Raw genomic sequence first — 26,475 nt, 5'->3', positions numbered from 1 at the left:
GACTCCGTCCGAGTCAGCCCTTTCGATCAATGTGCTGGAAACCAGAGCTGTGCTTCTGGCTCTAACTTTTCACCATCTGCTGGCGGGCAGGCACATCCGAGTCCAGTCAGACAACGCGACAGCGGATGCCTACATCAATCACCAAGGCGGAACACGCAGCCGCCTGGCAATGTTGGAGGTACAACGCATCCTTCAATGGGCGGAGGACTCCAAGTCCACCATATCCGCAGTCCACATCCCAGGCGTGGAAAACTGGGAGGCAGATTATCTCAGCCGTCAAACCGTGGACAGTGGCGAGTGGTCCCTGCACCCGGCAGTTTTTCAGTCAATCTGCCGCAAATGGGGCACTCCGGACGTGGACCTAATGGCATCCCGTCACAACAGCAAGGTTCCCGTTTACGTGGCTCGCTCCCACGATCCTCAGGCATTCGCCGCGGACGCTCTGGTTCAAAACTGGTCCCAGTTTCGTCTGTCCTACGTGTTTCCCCCTCTAGCCCTCTTGCCCAGAGTCCTGCGCAAGATCAGAATGGAGGGCCGTCTAGTCATCCTCATTGCTCCGGACTGGCCCAGGCGAGCTTGGTACCCAGACCTGCTCCATCTGTCCGTAGAGGTGCCGTGGCATCTTCCGGACCGTCCAGACCTTCTCTCACAAGGTCCGTTTTTCCGCCAGAATTCTGCGGCACTCAAATTGACGGCGTGGCTCTTGAGTCCTGGATCTTGACAGCTTCTGGTATCCCTCCTGAAGTCCTCTCCACTATGACTCTGGCCCGTAAGTCTTCCTCCGCCAAGATCTATCACAGGACTTGGAAAATTTTCCTGTCCTGGTGTCGCTCTTCCGGCCATCCTCCTTGGCCATTTTCCTTGCCGACCCTTCTGTCATTTCTACAGTCCGGTCTGCAGCTGGGACTGTTCCTCAACTCTCTCAAGGGACAAGTCTCAGCTCTGTCAGTGCTGTTCCAGCGACGTCTCGCCCGGCTGGCTCAGGTCCGCACCTTCATGCAGGGCGCGTCTCACATCATTCCGCCTTACCGGCGGCCCTTGGATCCCTGGGACCTCAATTTGGTTCTCACGGTTTTACAGAAACCCCCCTTTGAGCCTCTTAGGGAGGTTTCTTTGTTTCGTCTTTCACAGAAAGTGGTCTTTCTAGTGGCCATAACTTCCCTCAGGAGAGTCTCCGATTTGGCTGCGCTCTCTTCGGAGTCACCTTTTTTGGTTTTTCATCAAGACAAGGTGGTTCTTCGTCCGACTTCGGACTTTCTTCCTAAGGTGGTCTCTCCTTTCCACCTTAACCAGGACATTACCCTACCTTCCTTTTGTCCGGCTCTTGTTCATCGCTTTGAAAAAGCGTTGCATACTCTGGATCTGGTGCGTGCTCTCCGGATCTATGTGTCTCGCACCGCTGCTCTTAGGCGGTGCACCTCTTTTTGTGCTAACCACAGGTCGGCGCAAGGGCCTCTCTGCTTCTAAGCCGACCTTAGCCCGTTGGATTAGGTCGACCATTTCAGACGCCTACCAGTGTTCTCAGGTGCCTCCCCCGCCGGGGATCAAGGCACACTCGACCAGAGCTGTCGGTGCCTCTTGGGCTTTTAGGCACCAGGCTACGGCTCAACAAGTCTGTCAGGCTTCCACTTGGACTAGCCTGCATACCTTTTCAAAGCACTACCAAGTGCATGCTCATGCTTCGGCAGATGCGAGCTTGGGCAGACGCATCCTTCAGGCGGCTGTCGCCCATTTGTGAAGTTAGGCTCCGCCTACTTCTTAGTTTTTCTGTTTATTTCCCACCCATGGACTGCTTTGAGACGTCCCATGGTCTGGGTCTCCCATAGGAACGATAAAGAAAAAGAGAATTTTGTTTCTTCATCGTTCCTTATGGGAGACCCAAACCATGGGTGTATAGCTTCTGCCTCCGGAGGACACACAAAGTACTACACTCAAACATGTAGCTCCTCCCTCCGGGCTATATACACCCCCTGGATGACAATATAACCAGTTCAATGCTTTGTGTTTCAGGAGGTCACACACACACATGCATTCTCTGATTTTTTTTTTTTCATTTTTTGATTTTAAAGATTTGGAAGAAAAGCGGGTCCAGTCTGGACTCCCGGCATGTCCCTTCTCACCCCACTGTGTCGGCGGTGCTGTTAAGGTTGACTTTACAAGGCTGGAGCCTTCACATGCCGCGCTCCTTCACATCCTCTGAGAGGCTCTGGGTTGAAGTGGGAGCCGTCACGGTCCTCTCTGCTTGCAGAAGACCGGTCTCCATCCGCAGCCCTGTCTGGTTCCTGCTGGAAGGAGCGTTTAACCCCCCTCAGGGACTGGCCCTGCGTCTCAAAAGCTAAGTATTGAGACGTTTTTCAGGGGTCCCGGGTACTTTTATTAGGGGGAAAGTATGTTTTCTTTGTCGCTCCATTGGGAGACCCAGACAATTGGGTGTATAGCTTCTGCCTCCGGAGGCCACACAAAGTATTACACTGAAAAGTGTAAACCCCTCCCCTCTGCCTATACACCCCCCCCGTGCATCACGGGCTCCTCAGTTTTTATGCTTTGTGTTGAAGGAGGCACACATGCACGCAAGCTCCACAATTTAGTCAGCAGCAGCTGCTGACTGTATCGGATGGAAGAAAAGAGGGCCCATAACAGGGCCCCCGGCATGCTCCCTTCTCACCCCACTCTGGTCGGCGGTGCTGTTTAGGTCGAGGTACCCATTGCGGGTACACAGGCAGGAGCCACATGCTGTTTTCCTTCCCCATCCCTTAGGGGCTCTGGGTGAAGTGGGATCCTAATCGGTCACCAGGCACTGGGACCGTGCTCCCTCCGCAGCCCCTGGGGGAATCTGCTGGACAGGAGACCGGGTATCGTCAGGGACAGGCCCTGCTCCTCTGAGGTACTCTGTGTCCCCTTGGGGACGGCGCATAGAGCGCCTGTCTAATGGACGCTGCAGCAGCTGCTGGTTGTGTTTGTGCGCCGGGACTACCGCGCTGACCGCGCTTGTTTGCCGGCCGCGCTTATAACTTTAGTCCCCGGCTTTTGCGGCCTAGTACCGCATATTCCCGCCCCCGGGCCTGCCAGTCAGGGGTAAGGGCGGGACGCTGCACTGGACGTCAGCCCTGAGGGCTGGAGCATACTTTGTATGCTCCTCCCCCCTCACTGAGCACCGTGGGGCACCAGATTCCCGCACTTTCTAAGGCACGCCCACGGCTCCCTCCTCCTCTCAGAACGCTGGCAGCCATTCCTATCAGCACTTCTGACGCTGGAGAACTTCAGAGAAGAGCTCCTACAGCTCTGGGAGGCCCAGGCAGGGAATCTGGTGGTTACACAAACGCTGAGGGCGGTCGGTAAGCCGCACCTGTTACTAGGTGCTTGCCCCCCTAGGTGCCGAAGTGTATATTTATATGCTTATATTGTATACATTTACTCTGTACGGCCGCACTATTGCTTTGGCTATATACCCTCTCTGATTGCTCTAAGAGGAGACAACAGCATGTCGTCCGCAAAAAGCAAGGGTGCCAAGGCACAGGCTTACTTTGCAACCTGTACCTCATGTGCGGCTATGCTACCTGCAGGTTCCACCTACCCTCATTGTGTGCAATGCTCGGCCCCTGTGACACTCACTCAGCCGGAGCCTCTGCCACTGGTGGGACCCTCGGCCTAGGTGGAACCACCTGCTGCCACTGTCCAGGTGACAGGGACAGATTTTGCAGTATTCGCTGACAAACTTTCTGAGTCTATGGATAAATGGTCTGCTAAGATACTAGAAGCTTTGCAGTCCAGACCCGTAATACAGGCCCCGGGCACTGTTGAACCTTTTCACTCAGACCCCCCTCGGTCGGCGCAGCAAAGTGCTCCTGGGGCGACTCATAGGTCCCACGGTGAGGACTCTGACACGGACCGCAGTCCCAGACCGGCTAAGCGGGCTCGCCGGGAGCTTCCCTCGACTTCATCACAGTGTTCAGGGTCTCAGCATGAGGACTCTCTGGAGGATGAAGCAGAGGTGGCAGATCAGGGCTCTGATTCTGACGCCGCTCTCAACCTTGATACACCTGAAGGGGACGCCATAGTAAACGACCTTATAGCGTCCATCAATCAGGTGTTGGATCTTTCTCCTCCAACCCCTCAGATTGAGGAGTCAGCTTCTCAGCAGGAGAAATTCCATTTTAGGTTTCCCAAACGTACACGGAGTGCGTTTCTTGATCACTCCGACTTCAGAGATACAGTCCAGAAACACCGAGCTTTTCCAGATAAGCGCTTTACTAAGCGCCTTAATGACACACGTTATCCCTTCCCCCCTGACGTAGTCAAGGGTTGGGCTCAGTGTCCCAAGGTGGATCCTCCAATCTCTAGACTGGCGGCTAGATCCATAGTTGCAGTGGCAGACGGTGCATCACTCAAGGATGCCACTGACAGGCAGAGCTCCTGATGAAATCCATCTATGAAGCTATTGGCGCGTCCTTTGCTCCGGCATTCGCAGCCGTATGGGCACTCCAAGCTATCTCAGCTTGTCAGTCTGAGATTAATGCAGTCACACGTGCCTCTACTCCGCAGGTTGTGTCCTTAACCTCTCAGGCGTCGGCGTTTGCGTCCTACGCCATGAATGCTGTCCTGGACTCTGCGAGCCGTACGGCGGTAGCATCCGCCAATTCGGTGACAGTCCGCAGGGCTATGTGGCTACGTGAATGGAAGGCAGACTCTGCTTCCAAAAAGTTCTTAACCGGTTTGCCATTTTCTGGCGACCTCCTGTTTGGCGAGCAATTGGATGAAATCATTAAACAATCCAAGGGAAAGGACTCGTCCTTACCCCAGTCCAAACCAAACAGACCTCAACAACGGAAGGTACAATCGAGGTTTCGGTCCTTTCGGCCCTCAGCCAAGTCTCAATTCTCCTCGTCCAACAGGCCACAGAAGGGTCAGAGGAACTTTGATTCATGGCGGTCTAAGTCACGTCCTAAAAAGACCGCCGGAGGAACCGCTCCCAAAGCGGCCTCCTCATGACTTTCGGCCTCCCCAAACCGCATCCTCGGTCGGTGGCAGGCTCTCCCGCTTTTGTGACGCCTGGTTGCCACATGTCCAAGACCGATGGGTGAGACATTCTGTCTCACGGTTACAGGATAGAGTTCCGTTCTCGTCCTCCGACTCGTTTCTTCAGAACATCTCCGCCCCCCGAGCGAGCCGATGCTCTTCTTCAGGCAGTGAGCACTCTGAAGGCAGAAGGAGTGGTGATCCCTGTTCCCCTTCAGCAATGGGGTCACGGTTTTTACTCCAACTTGTTTGTGGTGCCAAAAAAGGACGGATCTTTCCGTCCCGTTCTGGACCTCAAACTGCTCAACAAACACGTGAAAACCAGGCGGTTCCGGATGGAATCTCTCCGCTCCGTCATCGCCTCGATGTCCCAAGGAGACTTCCTAGCATCAATCGACATCAGGGATGCTTATCTCCACGTGCCGATTGCACCAGAGCATCAGCGCTTCCTGCGTTTCGCCATCGGGGACGAACACCTTCAGTTCGTGGCGCTGCCTTTCGGCCTGGCGACGGCCCCACGGGTCTTCACCAAGGTCATGGCAACAGTGGTAGCAGTCCTACACTCTCAGGGACACTCGGTAATCCCTTACTTAGACGATCTCCTTGTCAAGGCCCCCTCTCGGGTGGCATGCCAACACAGCCTGAACATTGCTCTGGAGACTCTCCAGAGATTCGGGTGGATCATCAATTTCCCAAAGTCAAAATTGACACCGACCCAATCGCTGACATATCTCGGGATGGAGTTTCATACTCTCTCAGCGATAGTGAAACTTCCGCTTGACAAACAGCGTTCACTACGGACAGGGGTGCAATCTCTCCTTCGAGCCCAGTCGCACCCCTTGAGGCGCCTCATGCACTTCCTAGGGAAGATGGTGGCAGCAATGGAGGCAGTTCCATTTGCGCAGTTTCATCTGCGTCCACTTCAATGGGACATTCTCCGCAAATGGGACAGGAAGTCGACGTCCCTCGACAGGAACGTCTCCCTTTCTCGGGCAGCCAAGGCCTCCCTTCAGTGGTGGCTTCTTCCCACTTCTTTGTCGAAGGGGAAATCATTCCTACCCCCATCCTGGGCTGTGGTCACGACGGACGCGAGTCTGTCAGGGTGGGGAGCGGTCTTCCTCCACCACAGGGCTCAGGGTGCCTGGACTCAGCCAGAGTCCTCCCTTCAGATCAATGTTCTGGAGATAAGGGCAGTGTATCTAGCCCTAAAAGCGTTCCAGCCGTGGCTGGAAGGCAGGCAGATCCGAATTCAGTCGGACAACGCCACGGCGGTGGCATACATCAACCACCAAGGCGGCACACGCAGTCGGCAAGCCTTCCAGGAAGTTCGGCGGATTCTGCTGTGGGTGGAAGCCACAGCCTCCACCATCTCCGCAGTTCACATCCCGGGCGTAGAAAACTGGGAAGCAGACTTTCTCAGTCGCCAGGGCATGGACGCAGGGGAATGGTCTCTTCACCCGGACGTGTTTCAAGAGATCTGTCGCCGCTGGGGGAAGCCGGACGTCGACCTAATGGCGTCCCGGCACAACAACAAGGTCCCGGCATTCATGGCACGGTCTCAAGATCACAGAGCTCTGGCGGCAGACGCATTAGTTCAGGATTGGTCGCAGTTTCGGCTGCCTTATGTATTTCCTCCTCTGGCACTACTGCCCAGAGTATTACGCAAGATCAGGTCCGACTGCCGCCGCGCCATCCTCATCGCCCCAGACTGGCCGAGAAGGTCGTGGTACCCGGATCTGTGGCATCTCACGGTGGGTCAACCGTGGGCACTACCAGACCGTCCAGACTTACTGTCTCTAGGGCCATTTTTCCATCTGAATTCTGCGGCCCTCAACCTGACTGTGTGGCCATTGAGTCCTGGATCCTAGCGTCTTCAGGGTTATCTCAAGAGGTCATTGCCACTATGAGACAGGCCAGGAAACCGACGTCCGCCAAGATCTACCACAGGACGTGGAGGATCTTCTTATCCTGGTGCTCTGATCAGGGTTTTACTCCCTGGCCATTTGCCTTGCCCACTTTTCTGTCCTTCCTTCAATCCGGAATGGAAAAGGGTTTGTCTCTCGGCTCTATTAAGGGACAAGTCTCGGCGCTCTCTGTGTTTTTTCAAAAGCGTCTAGCCAGGCTTCCGCAGGTCCGCACGTTCCTGCAGGGAGTTTGCCACATAGTCCCTCCTTACAAGCGTCCGCTAGAACCCTGGGATCTGAACAGGGTGCTAACGGCTCTTCAGAAACCACCTTTCGAGCCAATGAGAGATATTTCTCTTTCACGCCTTTCGCAGAAGGTGGTCTTCCTAGTGGCAGTCACATCACTTCGGAGAGTGTCTGAGCTAGCTGCACTGTCATGGAAAGCCCCCTTCCTGGTGTTTCATCAGGACAAGGTGGTTCTGCGTCCGGTTCCGGAATTTCTCCCTAAGGTGGTATCCCCTTTTCATCTCAATCAGGATATCTCCTTACCTTCTTTTTGCCCTCATCCAGTTCACCAATGTGAAAAGGATTTGCACTTGTTAGATCTTGTGAGAGCACTTAGACTCTACATTTCTCGTACGGCGCCCCTGCGCCGCTCGGATGCGCTCTTTGTCCTTGTCGCTGGCCAGCGTAAAGGGTCGCAGGCTTCCAAGTCAACCTTGGCTCGGTGGATCAAGGAACCAATTCTTGAAGCCTACCGTTCTTCTGGGCTTCCGGTTCCTTCAGGGCTGAAAGCCCATTCTACCAGAGCCGTGGGTGCGTCCTGGGCATTGCGGCACCAGGCTACGGCTCCGCAGGTGTGTCAGGCGGCTACCTGGTCGAGTCTGCACACTTTCACGAAACACTATCAGGTGCATACCTACGCTTCGGCAGATGCCAGCCTAGGTAGGCGAGTCCTTCAGGCGGCGGTTGCCCACCTGTAGGAAGGGGCAGTTTTACGGCTCTATTACCGAGGTATTCTTTTACCCACCCAGGGACTGCTTTTGGACGTCCCAATTGTCTGGGTCTCCCAATGGAGCGACAAAGAAGAAGGGAATTTTGTTTACTTACCGTAAATTCCTTTTCTTCTAGCTCCTATTGGGAGACCCAGCACCCGCCCCTGTTCCCTTCGGGCTGTTGTTCTTTTGTGTAAACATGTTGTTCATGTTGAATTGTTATGGGTTCATGGTTTTCAGTTCTCCGAACATCCTTCGGATTGAATTTACCTTAGACCAATTTATAAGTTTCCTCCTTCCTGCTTTTGCACCAAAACTGAGGAGCCCGTGATGCACGGGGGGGGTGTATAGGCACAGGGGAGGGGTTTACACTTTTAAGTGTAATACTTTGTGTGGCCTCCGGAGGCAGAAGCTATACACCCAATTGTCTGGGTCTCCCAATAGGAGCTAGAAGAAAAGGAATTTACGGTAAGTAAACAAAATTCCCTTCTTTTATGTTTACTGTAAATTCCGGCCGGTTCTGGGGGTTCCCCCTCAGAACCGCGCCGACGGTGCCTGCTCGTCGGCCGCATGCTAAAATCTAGGCCCCAGCTTCTGTTTGGGCCTAGTTTCGGTTTCATCTTCCTCTGCATGTCATTCATGCAGGGGAATAGAGTGGCGCCGCCCACCGGCCATTCAGCAAAGGGGAGGACACTCCTCTCTGAGGAGATGTTTCCCTCCCCTGCATCTCTCCTTAGCCCTCCGGTTTCCCGCTCCTGGGCTAATCTCCGCCCCCCCTCCTCCTCCCAGCGCCATTTTCTCAGCGTTTATCACACTGATCGGCGCTGGCTGCTGAATCTGCTGCTTTCCTGGAAGGCTGACGCTGTACTGGGGGTCCGAGCTGTGGAATCCGGAGGGCACACAGAGAGCGGGCTGGTAAGCCACAACCTCTGGTTGTGGGCTTTATTATACACTCTCAGGACATTCTATAAGAGTGTATTCTTGCTGCAGAGCTTCCACCTCAGCAGCATGTCTGTCACCCGGAGCAAGGCTGCAAACATGTACGCTATATGCACTGCATGTAAGCGCATTCTGCCAGAGCCAAGCACATACCCACATTGTGATGCCTGTGCTAACATGGTGGTGCCTCAGCCTGGAGCCTCCTCAGGGGTCCCTCCGGCTGCTCCGGCCCCGGTGGCTGAACCCCCGGCTTGGGTAGCATCCTTTTCCCAAGCTATTTCCCAGTCTTTTGCCGACTCCATGGGGCAGCTGTCCCGGACACTGCTGACCATGCATCAGCCCCCTTCTCAGGGTGCCTCTGCTGCTCCTAGTTCTGCAGAGCTCTCAGAGCATGTCCTAGGACCCCGTCCCCCTAAACGGAGACGCAGGGACCCTTCTCCTTCCTCGTCCCACGGTTCTGATTCACGAGCCGAGGTGCAGGGCGAGGAGGATTCGTTTACTGTGGGCTCAGACGCTACCTCTATGTACCCCATTGACGTGTCTGAGGGTGATGCGGATGTTAGTGACTTGATTGCATCCATTAACTCCGTACTGAACCTCAATCCACCAGAGTCAGAGGAACAAGCCTCTCTGGTAGAGATACACCAGTTTACCTCACCTAAGAGAGCTAAGAGTATGTTTTTTAACCACTCCAGTTTTCGGACCACTGTTAACAAGCCCAGGGCCTGTCCTGACAAACGTTTTCCGAAGCGTAGTTCTGATGACCGTTTTCCTTTTCCACCAGAGGTGGTTAAGGAATGGGCCCAGTCTCCAAAGGTAGACCCTCCAGTGTCCAGAATCTCAGCCCGCACAGTCGTAGCGGTGGCTGATGGCACTTCTCTTAACCCCTTCACCCCCGGCCACTAAAACACCCTAATGACCGGGCCATTTTTTGCAATTCTGACCAGTGTCACTTTGACAGGTTATAACTCTGGAACGCTTCAACGGATCCTGGCGATTCTGAGATTGTTTTTTCGTGACATATTATACTTCATGTCAGTGGTAAATTTAGGCCGATACTTTTTGCGTTTATTTGTGAAAATTTAGGAAATTGTGCGAAAATTTGGAAAATTTCGCAATTTTCAAACTTTGAAAATTTATGCCCATAAATCTGAGAGATATGTCACACAAAATAGTTACTAAATAACATTTCCCACTTGTCAACTTTACATCAGCGCAATTTTCGAAAAAAAAATTTTTCGTTAGGAAGTTAGAAGGGGTCAAAGTTCATCAGCAATTTCTAATTTTTCCAACAAAATTTACAAAATATTTTTTTTAGGGACCACATCACATTTGAAGTGACTTTGAGAGGCCGAGGTGACAGAAAATACCCAAAAGTGACCCCATTCTAAAAACTGCACCCCTCACACTGCTCAAAACCACATCCAAGAAGTTTATTAACCCTTTAGGTGCGTCACAGGAACCAAAGCAATGTGGAAGGAAAAAATGAAAATTTTACTTTTTAACACAAAAATGTTACTTTAGCCATAAAATTTTCATTTTTACAAGGGAGAAAAGAGAAAGTGCACCCTACAATTTATTGTGCATGTTCTCCGGAGTACGCTGATATCCCATATGTGGTAAAAATCAATTGTTTGGGCGCACGGCAGAGCTCGGAAGGGAAGGAGCGCCATTTGAATTTTTGAACACAAAATTAGCTGCACTCATAAGCGGACGCCATGTCAGGTTTGAAGACTCCCTAAGGTGCCTAAACAATGGAGCTCCCCCACAAGTGACCCCATTTTGGAAACTAGAGCCCTCAAATATTTTTTCTAGATGTTTGATGAGCACTTTGAACACCTGGGGGCTTCACAGAAGTTTAGAACGTTGAGCCGTGAAAAGAAAAATTTTTTTTTTTACCACAAAACTGTTGCTTCAACTAGGTAGCTTTTTTTTTCACAAGGCTATCAGGAAAAAATGCACCATAAAATGTATTGTGCATTTTCTCCTGAGTACGCAGATACCTCATATGTGGTGGAAAGTAATTGTTTGGGCGCATGGCGGGGCTCAGAAGAGAAGGAGCGCCATTTGACTTTTCAAACGCACAGACGCAGTGCACTGATCGGCCGCTGCAGGACGCACGGTCGGATGCGATAAAAAAAAGCGTCGGGGATACGTAAAAAAAAAAAGTCACGCCAAAAATTGACCATGGATGCAGATACGTTATGTGCATCCCTGATCAGCGCTTGGCGAGACGCACGGACGGATGCGATACAAAAAGCGTCGCAAATACGGAAAAAAGTCACGCCAAAAACTGACCATGGATGCCGATCCATTATGTGCATCCCTGATCAGCGCTTGGCGGGACGCACGGACGGATGCGATACAAAAAGCGTCGGGGATACGGAAAAAAAAGTCACGCCAAAAATTGAGCAGGGATGCCGATCCGTTATCTGCATCCCTGATCAGCGTTTGGCGGGACGCACGTACGGATGCGATACAAAAAGCGTCGGGGATACGGAAAAAAAAGTCACGCCAAAAATTGAGCAGGGATGCCGATCCGTTATCTGCATCCCTGATCAGCGCTTGGCGGGACGCACGGACGGATGAGGTGTAAAAATGGACAGGGGATACGGGAAAAAAAAAAAAAAGTTATACTCACAGTACCCAGAGGATTAGCAGGAGGATCACTGACCAGAAGAGCTGCAGAGGAACAGATGGCAGAGAGATGGACAGCTTTACAGGAGCAGCAGGCAGATCAGCAGAATGCCCAGGAAGGACCCAGCGATGGACGCAGATGTGATCAGGCCGGTGAAGACAGGTAAGAGGACGTCGGGGGAGAGGGGGGGTTGAGAGCAGAGAGGGGGGGTTGAGAGCAGAGGGGGAGGGGGGAGAGCAGAGGGGGAGACCGGAGAGGGAGCTGCAGAAGCAGAATAGAGATAATGGGGGAGGCAGTCAGATCGCGGGGGGAGCAGATCGGGATGTCGGGGGGGGTGGGCTGGGGGGAGCAGATCGGGATGTCGGGGGGGGCAGATCGCAGGGGGGGCACGGCAGGGGCTATCACGGCAGCGCGCAGGGGCACCACGGGAGCGCGCACGGGCTGCAAAGTGAGCACAGTACTCACGTGCAGCAGCAGCGGTGACCTCAGCTACGGCGGCGGCGGCAGCAGCAGCGGTGGCGTGGTACCACAAGTACCAGCCACTGCATGCTGCAGACATGTTGGGGGAGGGCTCGCAGGCCAGCACAGGCTTGGGGAGGGCGGCCACCGGCAGATCAGACCGCCCCACTGCACACTGATTGGAGCGATTGCGCGTCATAGCACGATCGCTCCAATCAGTGCTGCAGGGGCTGGGGGCGGCATGTTTGAGGTCCACCTATGATATGCTGCAGCAGCTGAGGCATCTCATAGCTGGATCTCACAGGATCGCACTAATTCGGGCATTATTTTTGCCGAAATTAGTGCGATCGATGTGGTTGGCGGTTCAGATTTGAACAGCCAATCACATCGATCGTCGATAGGGGGTGGCGATGCCGCCCCCCCCTGGGGTCAAGCAAAGGTCCCCTGCTGTAAGAAACAGCAGGGGACATCATTTGAAAGCCGTTGCTATGGCCACGGCAATCAAATGAAGTTTAGGCCGTAAAATTACGTCCCTGGTCGTTAAGTCACGTTAAAATAGGACGTAATTTTACGGCCCGCGGTCGTGAAGGGGTTAAGGATCCCACTGACCGCCAGGTTGACCTTCTGGCCAAGTCTGTATATGAGGCGGCAGGAGCCTCGTTCTCCCCGTCTTTTGCGGCAGTGTGGGCTCTTAAGGCAGTCTCTGCCTCTCTGGCAGAGATACACTCCCTCACCAGGGACTCTATGCCTGAGATGGATGCCTTAACTTCTCAAGCTTCGGCTTTTTCATCCTACGCCATGTCTGCCATCCTAGAGGCTTCTCACCGCACGGCGGTGGCCTCCGCTAACTCCCTCGCGATCCGCAGGATCTTGTGGCTTCGAGAGTGGAAAGCAGACGCTTCCTCTAAGAAGTTCCTTGCGAGTCTCCCTTTTTCTAGGTCCCGGCTGTTTGGTGAACAACTGGATGAAATAATTAAGGAAGCTACTGGCGGGAAGAGTACTTCCTTGCCACAAACTAAAGCCAGGAAACCTGTCCAGGGTAGGAACCAATCGAGGTTTCGTTCCTTTCGTTCCTCTAACTGGTCATCCTCTAAGCCCTCGACCTCGTCCACTACCGCAGCCAAGGATCGTAAACCCAACTGGCGCGCGAAGCCGCGTCCTCAAAAGACCGGAGGAGCCGCTGCCACTAAGGCAGCCTCCTCTTGACTATCTGGCTGCGCCAGCAACGTCCTTGGTCGGTGGCAGGCTCTCCCACTTTGGCGACGTGTGGTTTCAACACGTCTCCGATCAGTGGGTGCGAGATATCATCTCCCACGGCTACAGGATAGAATTTTCTTCCAGCCCGCCAAACAGATTTTTTCTGTCCACCCCCCCCTGCTCCAAAGCCGCCGCCTACTCTCAGGCCGTGGCATCCCTGCAGGCCAACGGTGTAATTGTTCCGGTTCCCGCCCGGGAACGGTTCAGCGGTTTCTACCCCAACCTCTTTCTAGTTCCCAAGAAGGACGGTTCCTTCCGGCCCATCCTGGATCTCAAGCTTCTCAACAAGCATGTTCAGGTGCGGCACTTTCGCATGGAATCTCTGAGATCGGTCATTGCCTCAATGACCCAAGGAGATTTTCTGGCATCCATCGACATCAGAGATGCCTATCTGCATGTGCCTATTGCGGTTTCACACCAGCGTTGGCTACGCTTTGCAATCGGAGAGGAACATTTCCAATTCGTTGCTCTCCCCTTCGGCCTAGCCACGGCCCCTCGAGTATTCACCAAGGTCATGGCAGCAGTGGTTGCGGTTCTGCACCTCCAGGGGTTGGCAGTGATTCCTTACCTGGACGACCTTCTAGTCAAGGCCTCATCCAGTACAGACTGCCAGCGGAGTGTCTCACTCACGCTCGCCACGCTCGTTCAGTTCGGGTGGCTTGTCAACCTGCCCAAGTCCACTCTGACCCCGACCCAGGTGCTTCTTTACCTAGGGATGCAATTCGAGACTCTGCCGGCACTTGTCAAGTTGCACTTAGTCAAACAGCAGTCCCTTCGTCTGGCGGTGCGCTCTCTGCTGAGGCACCGCCGTCATTCCATCAGACACCTCATGCAGGTGCTAGGTCAGATGGTGGCATCAATGGAAGCGGTTCCCTTTGCCCAGTTCCATCTGCGTCCCCTGCAGCTGGACATTCTCCGCTGTTGGGACAAGCAAATCTCTTCCTTGCACAGGATGGTGGTTCTGTCGTCACAGACCAGGAGCTCCCTTCAGTGGTGGCTTCGGCCCCTCTCTCTGTCTCAGGGACGCTCCTTCCTGACTCCGTCCTGGGTGATCCTCACCACGGATGCCAGCCTCTCCGGTTGGGGAGCAGTATTTCTCCATCACTGAGCACAGGGCACTTGGACTCCGTCCGAATCAGCCCTCTCGATCAATGTGCTGGAGATCAGAGCTGTGTTTCTAGCTCTCCTAGCCTTTCACCACCTGTTGGCAGGCAAGCACATTCGAGTCCTGTCGGACAACGCGACAACGGTTGCCTACATCAATCACCAGGGCGGGACTCACAGCCGTCTGGCGATGTTGGAGGTTCAATGAATCCTCCAGTGGACGGAGGACTCCAAGTCCACCATATCTGCAGTCCACATCCCAGGCGTGGAAAACTGGGAGGCCGATTATCTCAGCCGTCAAACCGTGGACAGCGGCGAGTGGGCCCTGCATCCGTCAGTGTTCAGATCAATCTGCCGCAAGTGGGGCACTCCGGAAGTGGATCTAATGGCATCCCGGCACAACAACAAGGTTCCGGTTTACATGGCTCGCTCCCACGATCCTCAGGCCTTCGCAGCGGACGCACTGGTTCAAGATTGGTCTCAGTTCCGTCTGGCCTATGTGTTTCCCCCTCTAGCTCTCTTGCCCAGGGTTCTGCGCAAGATCGGAATGGAGGGCCGTTGAGTCATAATCATTGCTCCAGACTGGCCCAGGCGAGCTTGGTACCCAGACCTGCTCCGTCTGTCCGTAGGGGTGCCGTGGCACCTCCCGGACCGCCCAGACCTTCTCTCTCAAGGTCCGTTCTTCCGCCAGAATTCTGCGGCTCTCAGATTGACGGCGTGGCTCTTGAGTCCTGGATCCTGACGGCTTCAGGCATTCCCTCTGAGGTCATCTCCACTATGACTCAGGCTCGGAAGTCTTCTTCGGCCAAGATTTACCACAGGACTTGGAGGATTTTCCTGTCCTGGTGTCGCTCTTCCGGCCATGCCCCTTGGCCGTTCTCCTTGCCGACCATCCTGTCTTTTCTACAGTCCGGTCTACAGCTAGGACTGTCCCTCAATTCCCTCAAGGGACAGGTGTCGGCTCTGTCGGTATTGTTCCAGCGGCGTATCGCCCGACTGGCTCAGGTGCGCACCTTCATGCAGGGCGCTTCTCACATCATTCCTCCTTACCGGCGGCCCTTGGATCCCTGGGACCTTAATCTGGTCCTCACGGCCTTACAGAAACCCCCCTTTGAGCCTCTCAGGGAGGTTCCTTTGTTTAGACTTTCACAGAAAGTTGTTTTTCTAGTAGCCATAACTTCTCTCAGGAGAGTTTCTGATTTGGCTGCGCTCTCTTCGGAATCCCCCTTTTTGGTGTTTCACCAAGACAAGGTGGTTCTTCGGCCGACTCTGGACTTTCTCCCTAAGGTGGTGTCTCCTTTCCACCTTAACCAGGACATTTCATTGCCTTCTCTTTGTCCGGCCCCTGTGCATCGCTTTGAGAAGGCGTTGCATTCCTTAGATTTGGTGCGGGCGCTCCGAATCTGTGTCACGCACCGCCGTTTTTAGGCGGTGCACCTCACTTTTTGTGCTAACCACTGGTCAGCGCAAGAGTCTTGCTGCTTCTAAAGCGACCCTAGCTCGTTGGATCAGGTCGGCTATCACCGATGCCTACCAGTGTTCTCAGGTGCCTCCTCCGCCAGGGATTAAGGCGCACTCAACCAGAGCTGTCGGTGCCTCCTGGGCTTTCAGGCACCAGGCTACGGCTCAGCAGGTTTGTCAGGCTGCCACGTGGTCCAGTCTGCACACTTTTTCGAAGCACTACCAAGTGCATGCTCATGCTTCGGCAGATGCGAGCTTGGGCAGATGCGTTCTTCAGGCGGCTGTCGCCCATTTGTGAAGTTAGGTTTTGCCTACTTCTCAGTTTGGTTTATTTCCCACCCATGGACTGCTTTGGAACGTCCCATGGTTTGGGTCTCCCATAAGGAACGATGAAGAAAAAGAGAATTTTGTTTACTTACCGTAAATTCTTTTTCTTATAGTTCCGACATGGGAGACCCAGCACCCTCCCTTTTGCCTGTTGGCAGTTTTTTGTTCCGTGTGTTTCACCGGCTGTTGTTAGTAGACAGAGTTCCGGTCTTTCCGAGTTTTACTCTATCTCTACTTATGGGTGGATGTCCTCCTTCAGCTTTTGCACTGAACTGGTTAGATTGTCATCCAGGGGGTGTATATAGCCCGGAGGGAGGAGCTACACGTTTGAGTGTAGTACTTTGTGTGTCCTCCGGAGGCAGAAGCTATACACCCATGGTTTGGGTCTCCCATGTCGGAACTATAAGAAAAAAAATTTACGGTAAGTAAACAAAATTCTCTTTTTACTTACCGTAAATTCTTTTTCTTATAGTTCCGTATTGGGAGTCCCAGCTCCCTCCCTGTTGCCTGTTGGCAATTTCTTGTTCCGCGTGTTATCACCGGCTGTTGTCGTGTACAGAGTCTCCGGTTGTTCCGGTTTTTGCTCTGTTTTTACTTGTGGGTGGCTATTCTCCTTCAGCTTTTGCACTAAACTGGCTAGATCTGGTTCTCCAGGGGGTGTATAAGCTCAGAGGGAGGAGCTACACTTTTAGTGTAGTACTTTGTGTGTCCTCCGGAGGCAGAAGCTAAACACCCATGGTCTGGGTCTCCCAATACGGAACTATAAGAAAAAGAATTTACGGTAAACAAAATTCTCTTTTTTGCCTTTATCTCCCCTTGCCCAAAATTATATATTTTTTTTTTTCCCCAACATTGCCGTATAAGAGCTTGTTTTTTGCAGGGACTGTTTTGAAAAACACGATTTTACCATTTAAAGAGGTTGCCGCTACTTTTACATTGATGGCCTATCCTTAGTAGAGGTCATCAATGTCTGATCGGCCGAGGTCTGACACCAGACACCCCCGCTGATCACCTGTTCAGTCCCGGCTGCGGCTATAGAATGTCGGATGTGTTCAGTTCCGGAGCGGCCCATCTTCTGATCATGGCAGTGGCCGGCTACTGCACATCTGCCTCCTATTGATTAGAATAGCAGGCTCATGTGCTGTACCAGGCCGCTGCTGCTATCAGAAGACGGGGCAGCTCCAGAACTGAGCATTTCCGGCTGTCTGCCGCCGCCGGGACCAAGAACAGCTGATGTGCTGGGTGTCTGACCCCGACCGATCAGACATTGATGACCTCTCCTAAGCATAGGCCGTCAATGTAAAAGTTGACAACCTCTTTAATGTACTTAAAAAATAGGCATATAAATAATGTTGGGGTGGAATAGAATGAAAAAAATATTCAAAGTGAAATTTGCCATTGTTACTTTGGGTTTTATATTTACGCTGCTCACTTAATAGTAAAAAATGACCTTTCTATACATAGATGTTGGTACAATTATGGTGATACAAGATTTCTATAGCTGATTAATTTTTATTTATTACATAGAGGACTGGAATAAAACATTATTTTTTAGCGTTTTTTTGTTTTGATTTGTTTTTTTTTGTTTTTTTTTGTTTTTTTTTATATTTCACCTCTCCTTTGCAGAAATGATTGAAATATAAGTATTTGGCACTTTAAACAGTTAAAAAAAAAAAATTAAGTCTTTGGGCATTCCCAGAGAGATTTCACTGGGGGTGAGTACTCTCCCTCTTTAACGCTGACCAGTAACAGGCAGGCAGCAACACCCTGGAGAAATAACACTCCCCAGCCTCACTTTACACATTGAATCTCATTACAAACAGTAACTCTCCGCAAATTCACATGAGCTTTATTGGCAGGATAAACTATACATTGGCATTGCCAAAGGAAGTGTTGTGCTGGCAATTCTGCTGTTTCTCTGACGCCTCATTGGGGGACACAGGACCATGGGTGTTATGCTGCCTATCCATAGGAGGACACTAAGTAGATGCAAAAAGCATAGCTCCTCCTTTGCAGTATACACCCCCTGGCCGGGCCAGGCAACCTCAGTTTTAGCTTAGTGTCTGTAGGAGACACATCCTTTCAAGGTTTTGTTATTTTTTGAGGGCGACGGTTTCCCTTAGGGACCGATCTCCCACTACCATCAACGGGCGGGAACGCGGAGTGTTGCCTCCACGTACCCCCTCCTGCGACGCTGGATCCTGGGCTGCCTTTTACTGGACGACGGGTCCCACAGACACCGATTTTTCCAGAGCCCAGGGCAGAGGCACAATTCCTCAGCTCCGCTTTGCAGGCTCTGAGTTGATACATTACACCTGTGTGGCCGGACACAGCAGGCTGACTCTGCTATTTCCACTGCCTGGACTGAGGCAGTGTTAAGGTGAGATCCCCCCTGACTGGTTTCCCAGACAAAGAGAGAGAGACTGTGTAGGGAAGGCTCCCAGGACTGCTGAATTTACAGTCTTTATTCCCACCATAGCTGCGTGCTGGCTGGAGGAGAAAGTCCCTTGCTGATTGCAGGGAATCCTGCAGAGATGATCTACCAGTGGCGGGGGGAGGGCTCCCAGGGCTCATGAACTCAGTGTTTATTCCCTCTAGCTGCGTGCTGGCTGGAGGAGGGGGTGTCCCTTGCTGATTGCAGGGACTCCTGCAGAGATAATCTACTGGTAGCTGTGTGCTGACTGGAGGGAGAAAAACTGTCACAGAAGCTCCCTTCCCTCCGTTTTTTACTGCCGACAGCAGGGGGGCACACTGACTTCTTCTTGGCGCTCTTTTAGCGCTAAGCCCAGTGGCTCGCGATAAGCCCCGCCCCCCAGGAAAACGCACGAAGATCTCCACAGAGACTCCTTCCTGAGGACGCAGGGCCATCGGCTGATTCTGGTGAGGTACACTGAAGCAAATACAATCCTTGCTTCCCACTGCTTCACTTGCTCTGCATATCATTGCTCCCCCTCCTGGCATACTCCTATTAGGAACATGCAGAACTCTTAGGGTACTAAGAGTGCTAAGGCTCACATAGTCTATTATTCAGCCTGCACTGCCTGCCATGCTGAGCTACCACGTAAACACACCTCTTCTCTCTGTGAGTCCTGTGCCCCAATAGCCCCCCAAGACCCCTTCGCCGCCACCACCACCGCAGCTGTCAGCCCAGAGCCTAGGGCTCCCAGCCCACCAGAATGGGCACAGTTTCTGTCCCAATCCATGGAAAAACTGTCACAGAACCTGGTGCTGGCTATGCAATGTCGTCCTCCACACCCTTCTGGGCCCCTGGACGGAACGCAGCCTGAGGATACCCCTATGGAGGATTCTTCTGAGGTAATCCGGGCCCATGCTTCACCGGTTGCAGGGATCAGGAAAAGAGCATACGGCCGGGTGTCTCCAGCACTCTCTCATAGCCCCATGGCTCTCCCTCGGGAGCACACAGGGCAGGCTCTCCCACATGGTCCACGGCTTCTGAAGAGCTGGAGGAGGGAGAATGCTGTTTGTACCAGGATGATTCCTTGGTTTCACCCTCCCCAGATGATCAAACTGCAATAGACACCCTTATAGCAGCAATCAACCAAACTCTGCATGTGGAGGATCCCCCCATCCACTACCACTGACCATGTGGTCTCCTTTAAGAGGGCAAGGAAACCCCAAAAGGTTTTCGCTGATCACCCATAGTTTCAGGATATCCTCACAAAGCAAAGGGAGAAGCCTGACAGGCGCTTCGGTAACCGTAAACTCATGGAGTCCCGGTACCCTTTTGCCTCACCTGCCCCTAAGGGCTGGGCTGATCCGCCCTCTGTCGACCCACCGGTCTCCCGCCTTGCCACAAAAACGCTCCTGTCTTTACCCGATGGTTCCTCCATTAAGGACCCGACAGACACAGGTGGAGCACCTCGCCCGCTCTGCCTTTGAGGCTGCGGGTTCCTCCCTCTCGCCCTCCTTTGCCTCTGTGTGGTTGCAAAGGCGATCTCGGTCTGGGCAGAATCCCTTAACACTTCGCTTGAGGAATCCCAGTTCCCTCATACCGTCACAGAGGTCACAGCTCAAATTGCCGCTGCGGCAGAGTACCTCATGCAGGCCTTCATTGATGCTGCTACCTGCCGCCTCAAATACCATAGCCATCCGTAGAGCTGTCTGGCTCAGACAATGGCGAGCGGACTCTGCTTCCAAGAAGTCTTTCACGGGCCTTCCCTTTTTTCCAGACCGATTGTTTGGCGAACGTCTGGACAATTCGACCCATCCTGGACCTCAAACACCTGAACAAACATGTACACGTACGGAGATTCAGAATGGAGTCCGTAAGGTCCATTATTGCATCCATGGTCGAAGGGGAATTCCTCGCCTCCATAAATATCAAGGATGCGTACCTGCACATACCCATTGCTCCAGATCACCAAAAGTTCCTCCGCTTAGCAGTTCAGGACTCCCATTTTCAATTCGTAGCCCTACCCTTCGGCCTTGCCACCGCACCAAGGGTCTTCACCAAAGTCATGGCGGCCGCCATGAGCGTCCTTCACGCCAGGGGAGTAGTCGTTCTCCCTTACTTGGACGACCTCCTCATCAAGGCCCCTTCCTTCCGCGACTGCTCAACCAGCGTACAGATCACCGTGGACACCCGATCCCGCTTAGGGTGGCTACTGAATCTAGACAAATCATCCCCGGTCCCAGCACGATCCATCACCTTCCTGGGCATGTCCCTGGACACCCGTCGGGGCTTGATATCTCTCCCTCAGGACAAGGCGATCGCACTTCGACAAGCGGTACGCTGCCTTCTACGTCCTCCGTCTCGCTCCATTCGATTCAGCATGAAGGTGCTCGGCAGGTTGGTGGCGGCTATGGAGGCAGTACCTTTTGCTCAACTGCACCTCCGCCCACTGCAGCTAGCCCTTCTAGCTGCCTGGGACAAGAGCCCCTTCTCCCTGGATAAACATCTTCACCTGACGCCTTCAGTCAGGTATGCACTCTGCTGGTGGCTTCGGTCCTCATCCCTATCGAAGGGGAGATCTTTTCTCCCAGTGAACTGGCTGGTCCTGACCACGGACGCCAGCCTCCTAGGCTGGGGAGCAGTGTACCGGCACCACACTGCTCAAGGACGTTGGGCGCCCCAGAAGTCTTCCCTACCCATAAATATCCTGGAAATCCACGCGATCTTTCTCGCGCTCAGGGCGTTCTGCCCCCTGCTAGCGGGTCGTCAGATTCGAGTCCAATCGGACAATGCGACAGCTGTAGCCTATATCAATCGGCAGGGGGGCACCCGCAGCAAAGCAGCTTATCTCGAGGCCCACAAGATCCTCAGCTGGGCCGAATCGACGAGGTCAGTGATATCAGCGGTACACATACCGGGGGTAGAGAACTGGGCAGCAGACTTTCTAAGTCGCAAAGGCTTGGCCGCCAGAGAATGGTTTCTCCACACAGAAGTGTTTCTACACATCACTCGCTGGGGCACACCAGACGTGGATCTAATGGCCTCAAGGTTGAACGCAAAGGTACCCACGTTCATAGCCAGGTCACGCGACCCGCAGTCCATCGGTGCGGATGCTGTAGTCTGCTCCTGGCACCACTTCCGCCTGCCTTACATATTTCCACCTCTACCCCTGCTGCCGCGGGTAATCAGGAAGATCAAGGCAGAGGGAGTCCCGGTGATACTGATAGCACCGGACCGGCCCAGGCGCGCCTGGTACGCCGAATTAGTACAAATGCTCGCAGACGCACTGGCGCCTTCCAGACATCCCAGACTTGCTGACTCAAGGGCCCATTTCCCATCAGAACTCCAGAGACCTGAAGCTGACGGCATGGCTATTGAGACCTTGGTATTAACAAGAGCGGGATTCTCCCCCGCGGTCATCTCCACCATGATCAGCGCCCGAAAGCCTGCTTCATTTCGCATTTACCATCGTACGTGGAAAATTTTCTTTTCATGGTGCAGGGAAACTAACGTCCAGCCTATGCCTCTGGCCATCCCCGAAATTCTCGACTTTCTGCAGTCTGGCTTGCAAGCGGGGTTGGCTCTCAGTTCCCTTAAAGGGCAGGTCTCAGCGCTCTCAATCTTCTACCAATGCCGCCTGGCTCAAAAAACGCAAGTCAAGACCTTCCTCCAGGGCGTTTCCCACCTAGTTCCCCCGTACAAACGGCCGCTGGACCCATGGGACCTCAATCTCGTTCTGGACGGTCTCCAGAGGTCTCCCTTTGAACCTCTCAAGGAATCCTCCCTTGCTCTTCTATCTTGGAAGGTAACATTCCTGGTGGCAATTACGTCCATCAGACGGGTTTCGGAGCTGGCACCACTCTCTTGCCGCGAACCTTTTCTGATCTTTCACCAGGACAAGGTGGTTCTGCGCCCCCTTCCGGATTTTCATCCAAAGGTTCCTACCCAGTTTCATTTGAACGAGGACATTGTTCTGCCTTCCTTTTTGTCCACACCCAGTTCATAGGGTGGAAAAGTCTCTGCATTCGTTAGACCTCGTCAGAGCTCTCAGATATTACATATCCTGGACAGCCCCCTGTAGGAAAACTGACTCTTTGTTCGTCATTCCTGAGGGGCCTAAGAAGGGACAGGCAGCTTCAAAGGCAACTCTGGCTCGCTGGATTCACTCTGTGATCCAGGAAGTCTACCCCTTGCAACTCAAGCCCATTCCTAGTGGGCTGCGGGCTAATTCCACGCGAGCAGTTGGCGCTTCGTGGGCCATTCGGCATCAGGCTTCAGTGGAACAGGTGTGTAAGGCTGCAACCTGGTCTAGCCTACATACTTTTTCAAAGCATTACAGAGTCCATACCCAGGTTTCAGCTGAGGCAAATCTGGGTAGGAAAATTCTGCAAACGGCAGTAGAGCACCTCTCTCAGTAGGCGCTCCAGGCTGTCTGGGACTGGTTCCTAGTCTTTGGGTTGTGTTGTCTTTTATTTTTTCCCACCCATGGACTGCTTTAGGACGTCCCATGGTCCTGTGTCCCCCAATGAGGCGTCAGAGAAAAACGGATTTTTTAGTACTCACCGTAAAATCGTTTTCTCTTAGCCATCATTGGGGGACACAGCACCCACCCTGTTGCCCTGTTGGGCCTTGGTCCTCTCAGTACCTTATTTGGTTATGACTTTTTTTTTTTTTTTCTCATGTTCCTCCATTGAGATAAGTTCTTACTATTTTTTTTTTTTTTCTCCTACTGCTTGTGTACTAAAACTGAGGTTGCCTGGCCCGGCCAGGGGGTGTATACTGCAGAGGAGGAGCTATGCTTTTGCATCTACTTGGTGTCCTCCTCTGGATAGGCAGCATAACACCCATGGTCCTGTGTCCCCCAATGATGGCTAAGAGAAAACGATTTTACGGGGAGTACACAAAAATCCGTTCCCCCTCCCCCCACACTGACTGCTGGAGATGTAAGCTGATATTCACCCTCAGGTCTGCTGAGGGTTTTCGAGGTTGGCCTCCTTGCAGTTAGTAACCTTTCCTGTGATAAGATCTAGTGAGTCAGCCCCATTATTGTATAATCGGTGAGGGTCCAGCTCCTATGATTCCATCCAGTGTTCAGAGTAATAGGTCTGCTGCATGTAGCTACCTTACTATTTATTGTGGCAACACAGCACACATGAGCATGCCTGGTATTGCAGCTCTTGTGGCCATTATAAATGGATTACCAACACATATGATGGTGATGAACTATCCCTCTGATAGTTCATAAGTGCCTGATTGTTTGGGTCCAGCACCCCAATACTGCCACGGTTGTGTCTGGACCTTCAGGTACTGCTACTGGGACCAGGTGCAGAAAGGCCCGGCGATCGTCCAGACATTAATGGACGCTGTCCCTTTTTTTTAAGGGCTGGATTTAGTTTATTTATTTATTGATTTTTTTTTTTCTGTTCCTGGTTAGAGGAGCCTTTCCTCCAGCTGGTAAATAAGGGCCGTTATAACTTGGAACCTCCCACTCCTCCAGTGCGGGTTATACTCTTCACTTGGAGACGTTGCATGCTCGGGAGTGCATGTAGCTTCAGACTACTGTTGCTGTATATTCTGAAGATTCCCTCAAGATAAGTTGTTGCTTTTCCTTTTTCCCTTTTTGCTGGTTATTTTTATGTTTGTTTTTCCCCTGGATTGGTGGGTGGCGGGATTTAGTCCTAGGGTCTGGCTAGGAGATGGGCACATTGGCGGGCCACACCTCCTAACCATTATAGGTACCTGTGGTTTGAGGGCTAGCACAGGGCCCCCCAGTGTCAGGGTTAGTGCAGGAGCCCCTGGTCCCCCCCCTCCTTGTGTTTCAGCCTCCCTTATTCCCAGGAGTCCACTTGCTGGATGTCTCTCCCCACACCCAGCGTGACACACACATCAGCGGTTATCAGATCTGGGGACTGCCACTACTCAAGACAACCCCTTATCAATTACTATATTCTCCCTTCTAAAATGAAAACAGCCTTCACTCCCCTCCGGTGCGGACGCTGGGTGTGCTGTCACATTATGTGAATGCTGTTCAGCTCCTTTCAGAGCCTAAATCAGAACATTGGTGGGTAGCTGGGAGTCGGACCCCCAACAGTCCGATAATTATGACCTGTCCTAAGGGTACGCCAAACATAGCATGGGCTCAGACAACACTTACTTTTCATGTTTATCATGCTCTTTCCATCACACTATTTAATTGCCAATCCTTGATATATATTTATCCCCCACTTTACAGAGTATGCCTTACCTGATTCTGACGTGGACGCGTTCTCGGATGTGACGGTCAGCTCTGTGCACACCAGTGACTTATCCTCATTTGAGGAAGACAGCGATGAAGAAGATGCCATATCTGACAGTACTGAAGAGGGAGAAATTACTTCTGATGGTAAGTTCCTAGATATGGATTTGTTTTCTGCTGATAGTCTTGCTTGGCTTCACAGCTGGATTTTCCCTCTTGCTTTATTGGGAAACACAGGCAACCCTGGCTGTGTGCAGCTGACACGAGGAGGCTGGCACTGGGCAAAGGAAAAGTTACCTCCTCTGTAGTATACACACACTAACTGGAGTCAAGCTGATCATGAGGCAGACACAGATCAGTCCCGTTTACACCTTAAGGCTATGTGTCCACGGGACAATGTACCTGCAAATTTTGCCGCGTAAAACCTTGCGGATGTATCTGGATTTTCTAGATAAATCTGCTGGTTTTAGCGAGTACAGACACTCCCCTTGTTATCCTATGGGACATGGGGAGTGTCTGTGTCCATGCTGCAATATGTGAGGCTGCGGAATATGCTGCAGATTCCCGCAGCCGCACATAACCGCATGTCAATTTATTCCTGCGGAAATATCTGCGGAAATCTCGCCTCTCCACTATCGATGGATATAGGCCAGGACTTCCGCAGGTAAGTCGCACTAATGTCCGCAGGTTTACCGCAGATATTTCCCTGGAATCCCGCAGCAATGGATAGCTGTGGATTCCGGGGAGCTGCTGCGTGGAAACCTGCGGACGTACCTGTGGATATATATCTGCAGGTGCAATCTCCCGTGGGCACATAGACTATGGTGGTGGTGGTGGTTGTTGCTTTGGTTGTTGTTTTTGTTATTACGATGCTGCAAATACCTGAACTTAAGATCACTGAGGAAGTGTTCGACCTCCATTGATCAGCAATCTACTGTATCTATCCAATGTATAGTGGAATTTAATTTTTTTTTTTTTTCTTCCCCTGTGAAAACCCGTGTGTTAGAATAAAGCCCAATAAAGTTAGTTTCTCATAGAGGGGGGCTTCTGTCTGTAATAGCCATATGGTAATATTGGGCATACAGACAGAGGTGGTCACGATGGGTCAGTAACCTTTACACTTTTAAACTTACCACAACATGTTGTCGTTCACCAAACTTTTTAAAGAGGGTTATCCGGAAAAAGTCACATTGTGCATACACATCCCCTTGGAGTCTGCACACGAATGCATGCATCGAGATCGTACTGTGTTGTGCAGCCGCTGAATGCTTTAGATAAAATAAGACTTATATTTTATTACATTTTTATTGTAGACGAAGAGGACAAAGTAGACCCAGAGAGTAAATCCAAATCGTCCGGTGAACAGCACGAGCCCAAGACACGAGGCACGCGGCACGCCTATGTTCATAAGCCATACCTGTACTCCAAATACTACAGCGATTCAGACGATGAACTGACCGTAGAACAACGCCGGCAATCAGTGGTGAGTCAGTCCTGATTGTGTTTTCTTCTTGTAAAGAGTCCTCCTGTTCATATCCTTGCAGTGTGACAACTGGATAACAGTAGTGCGCATGGACACGCTGCCTAACTGCTAACAAAGCTTCTCCAGAATTGTCATAGAGTGGGGAATGCACATAATTACTAAAACGTACACAACACAACAGGTGACAGCAAACTTCTCAGACTCTTAATCCCTTCATGACCAAGGAAGTATATATATGTCCTTG

The 26,475-nt window shown here is 52.3% G+C and overlaps 1 protein-coding gene across 1 annotated transcript in view; it reads left to right on the top strand.

Annotated features, from left to right (window-relative positions):
- Window positions 1–26,231, top strand: part of LOC142275019 (biorientation of chromosomes in cell division protein 1-like 1) — a gene marked incomplete at both ends in the record, with an annotated part of 32,592 nt that extends 6,361 nt beyond the window's left edge. Inside the window, 2 exons of the mRNA XM_075332578.1 lie at window positions 24,746–24,895; window positions 26,062–26,231. Coding sequence (XP_075188693.1) covers window positions 24,746–24,895; window positions 26,062–26,231 — 320 coding nt within the window. The remainder of the gene's footprint in view (window positions 1–24,745; window positions 24,896–26,061) is intronic.
- Between the last annotated feature and the right edge of the window lie 244 nt (window positions 26,232–26,475).

The sequence above is a fragment of the Anomaloglossus baeobatrachus genome, unplaced genomic scaffold (genome assembly GCF_048569485.1).
Source record: "Anomaloglossus baeobatrachus isolate aAnoBae1 unplaced genomic scaffold, aAnoBae1.hap1 Scaffold_3829, whole genome shotgun sequence".
NCBI classification, from domain to species: Eukaryota; Metazoa; Chordata; class Amphibia; order Anura; family Aromobatidae; genus Anomaloglossus; species Anomaloglossus baeobatrachus.
The sequence above is the reverse complement of the archived record's forward strand: the minus strand, read 5'-3'. Positions and strand labels throughout refer to the sequence as shown.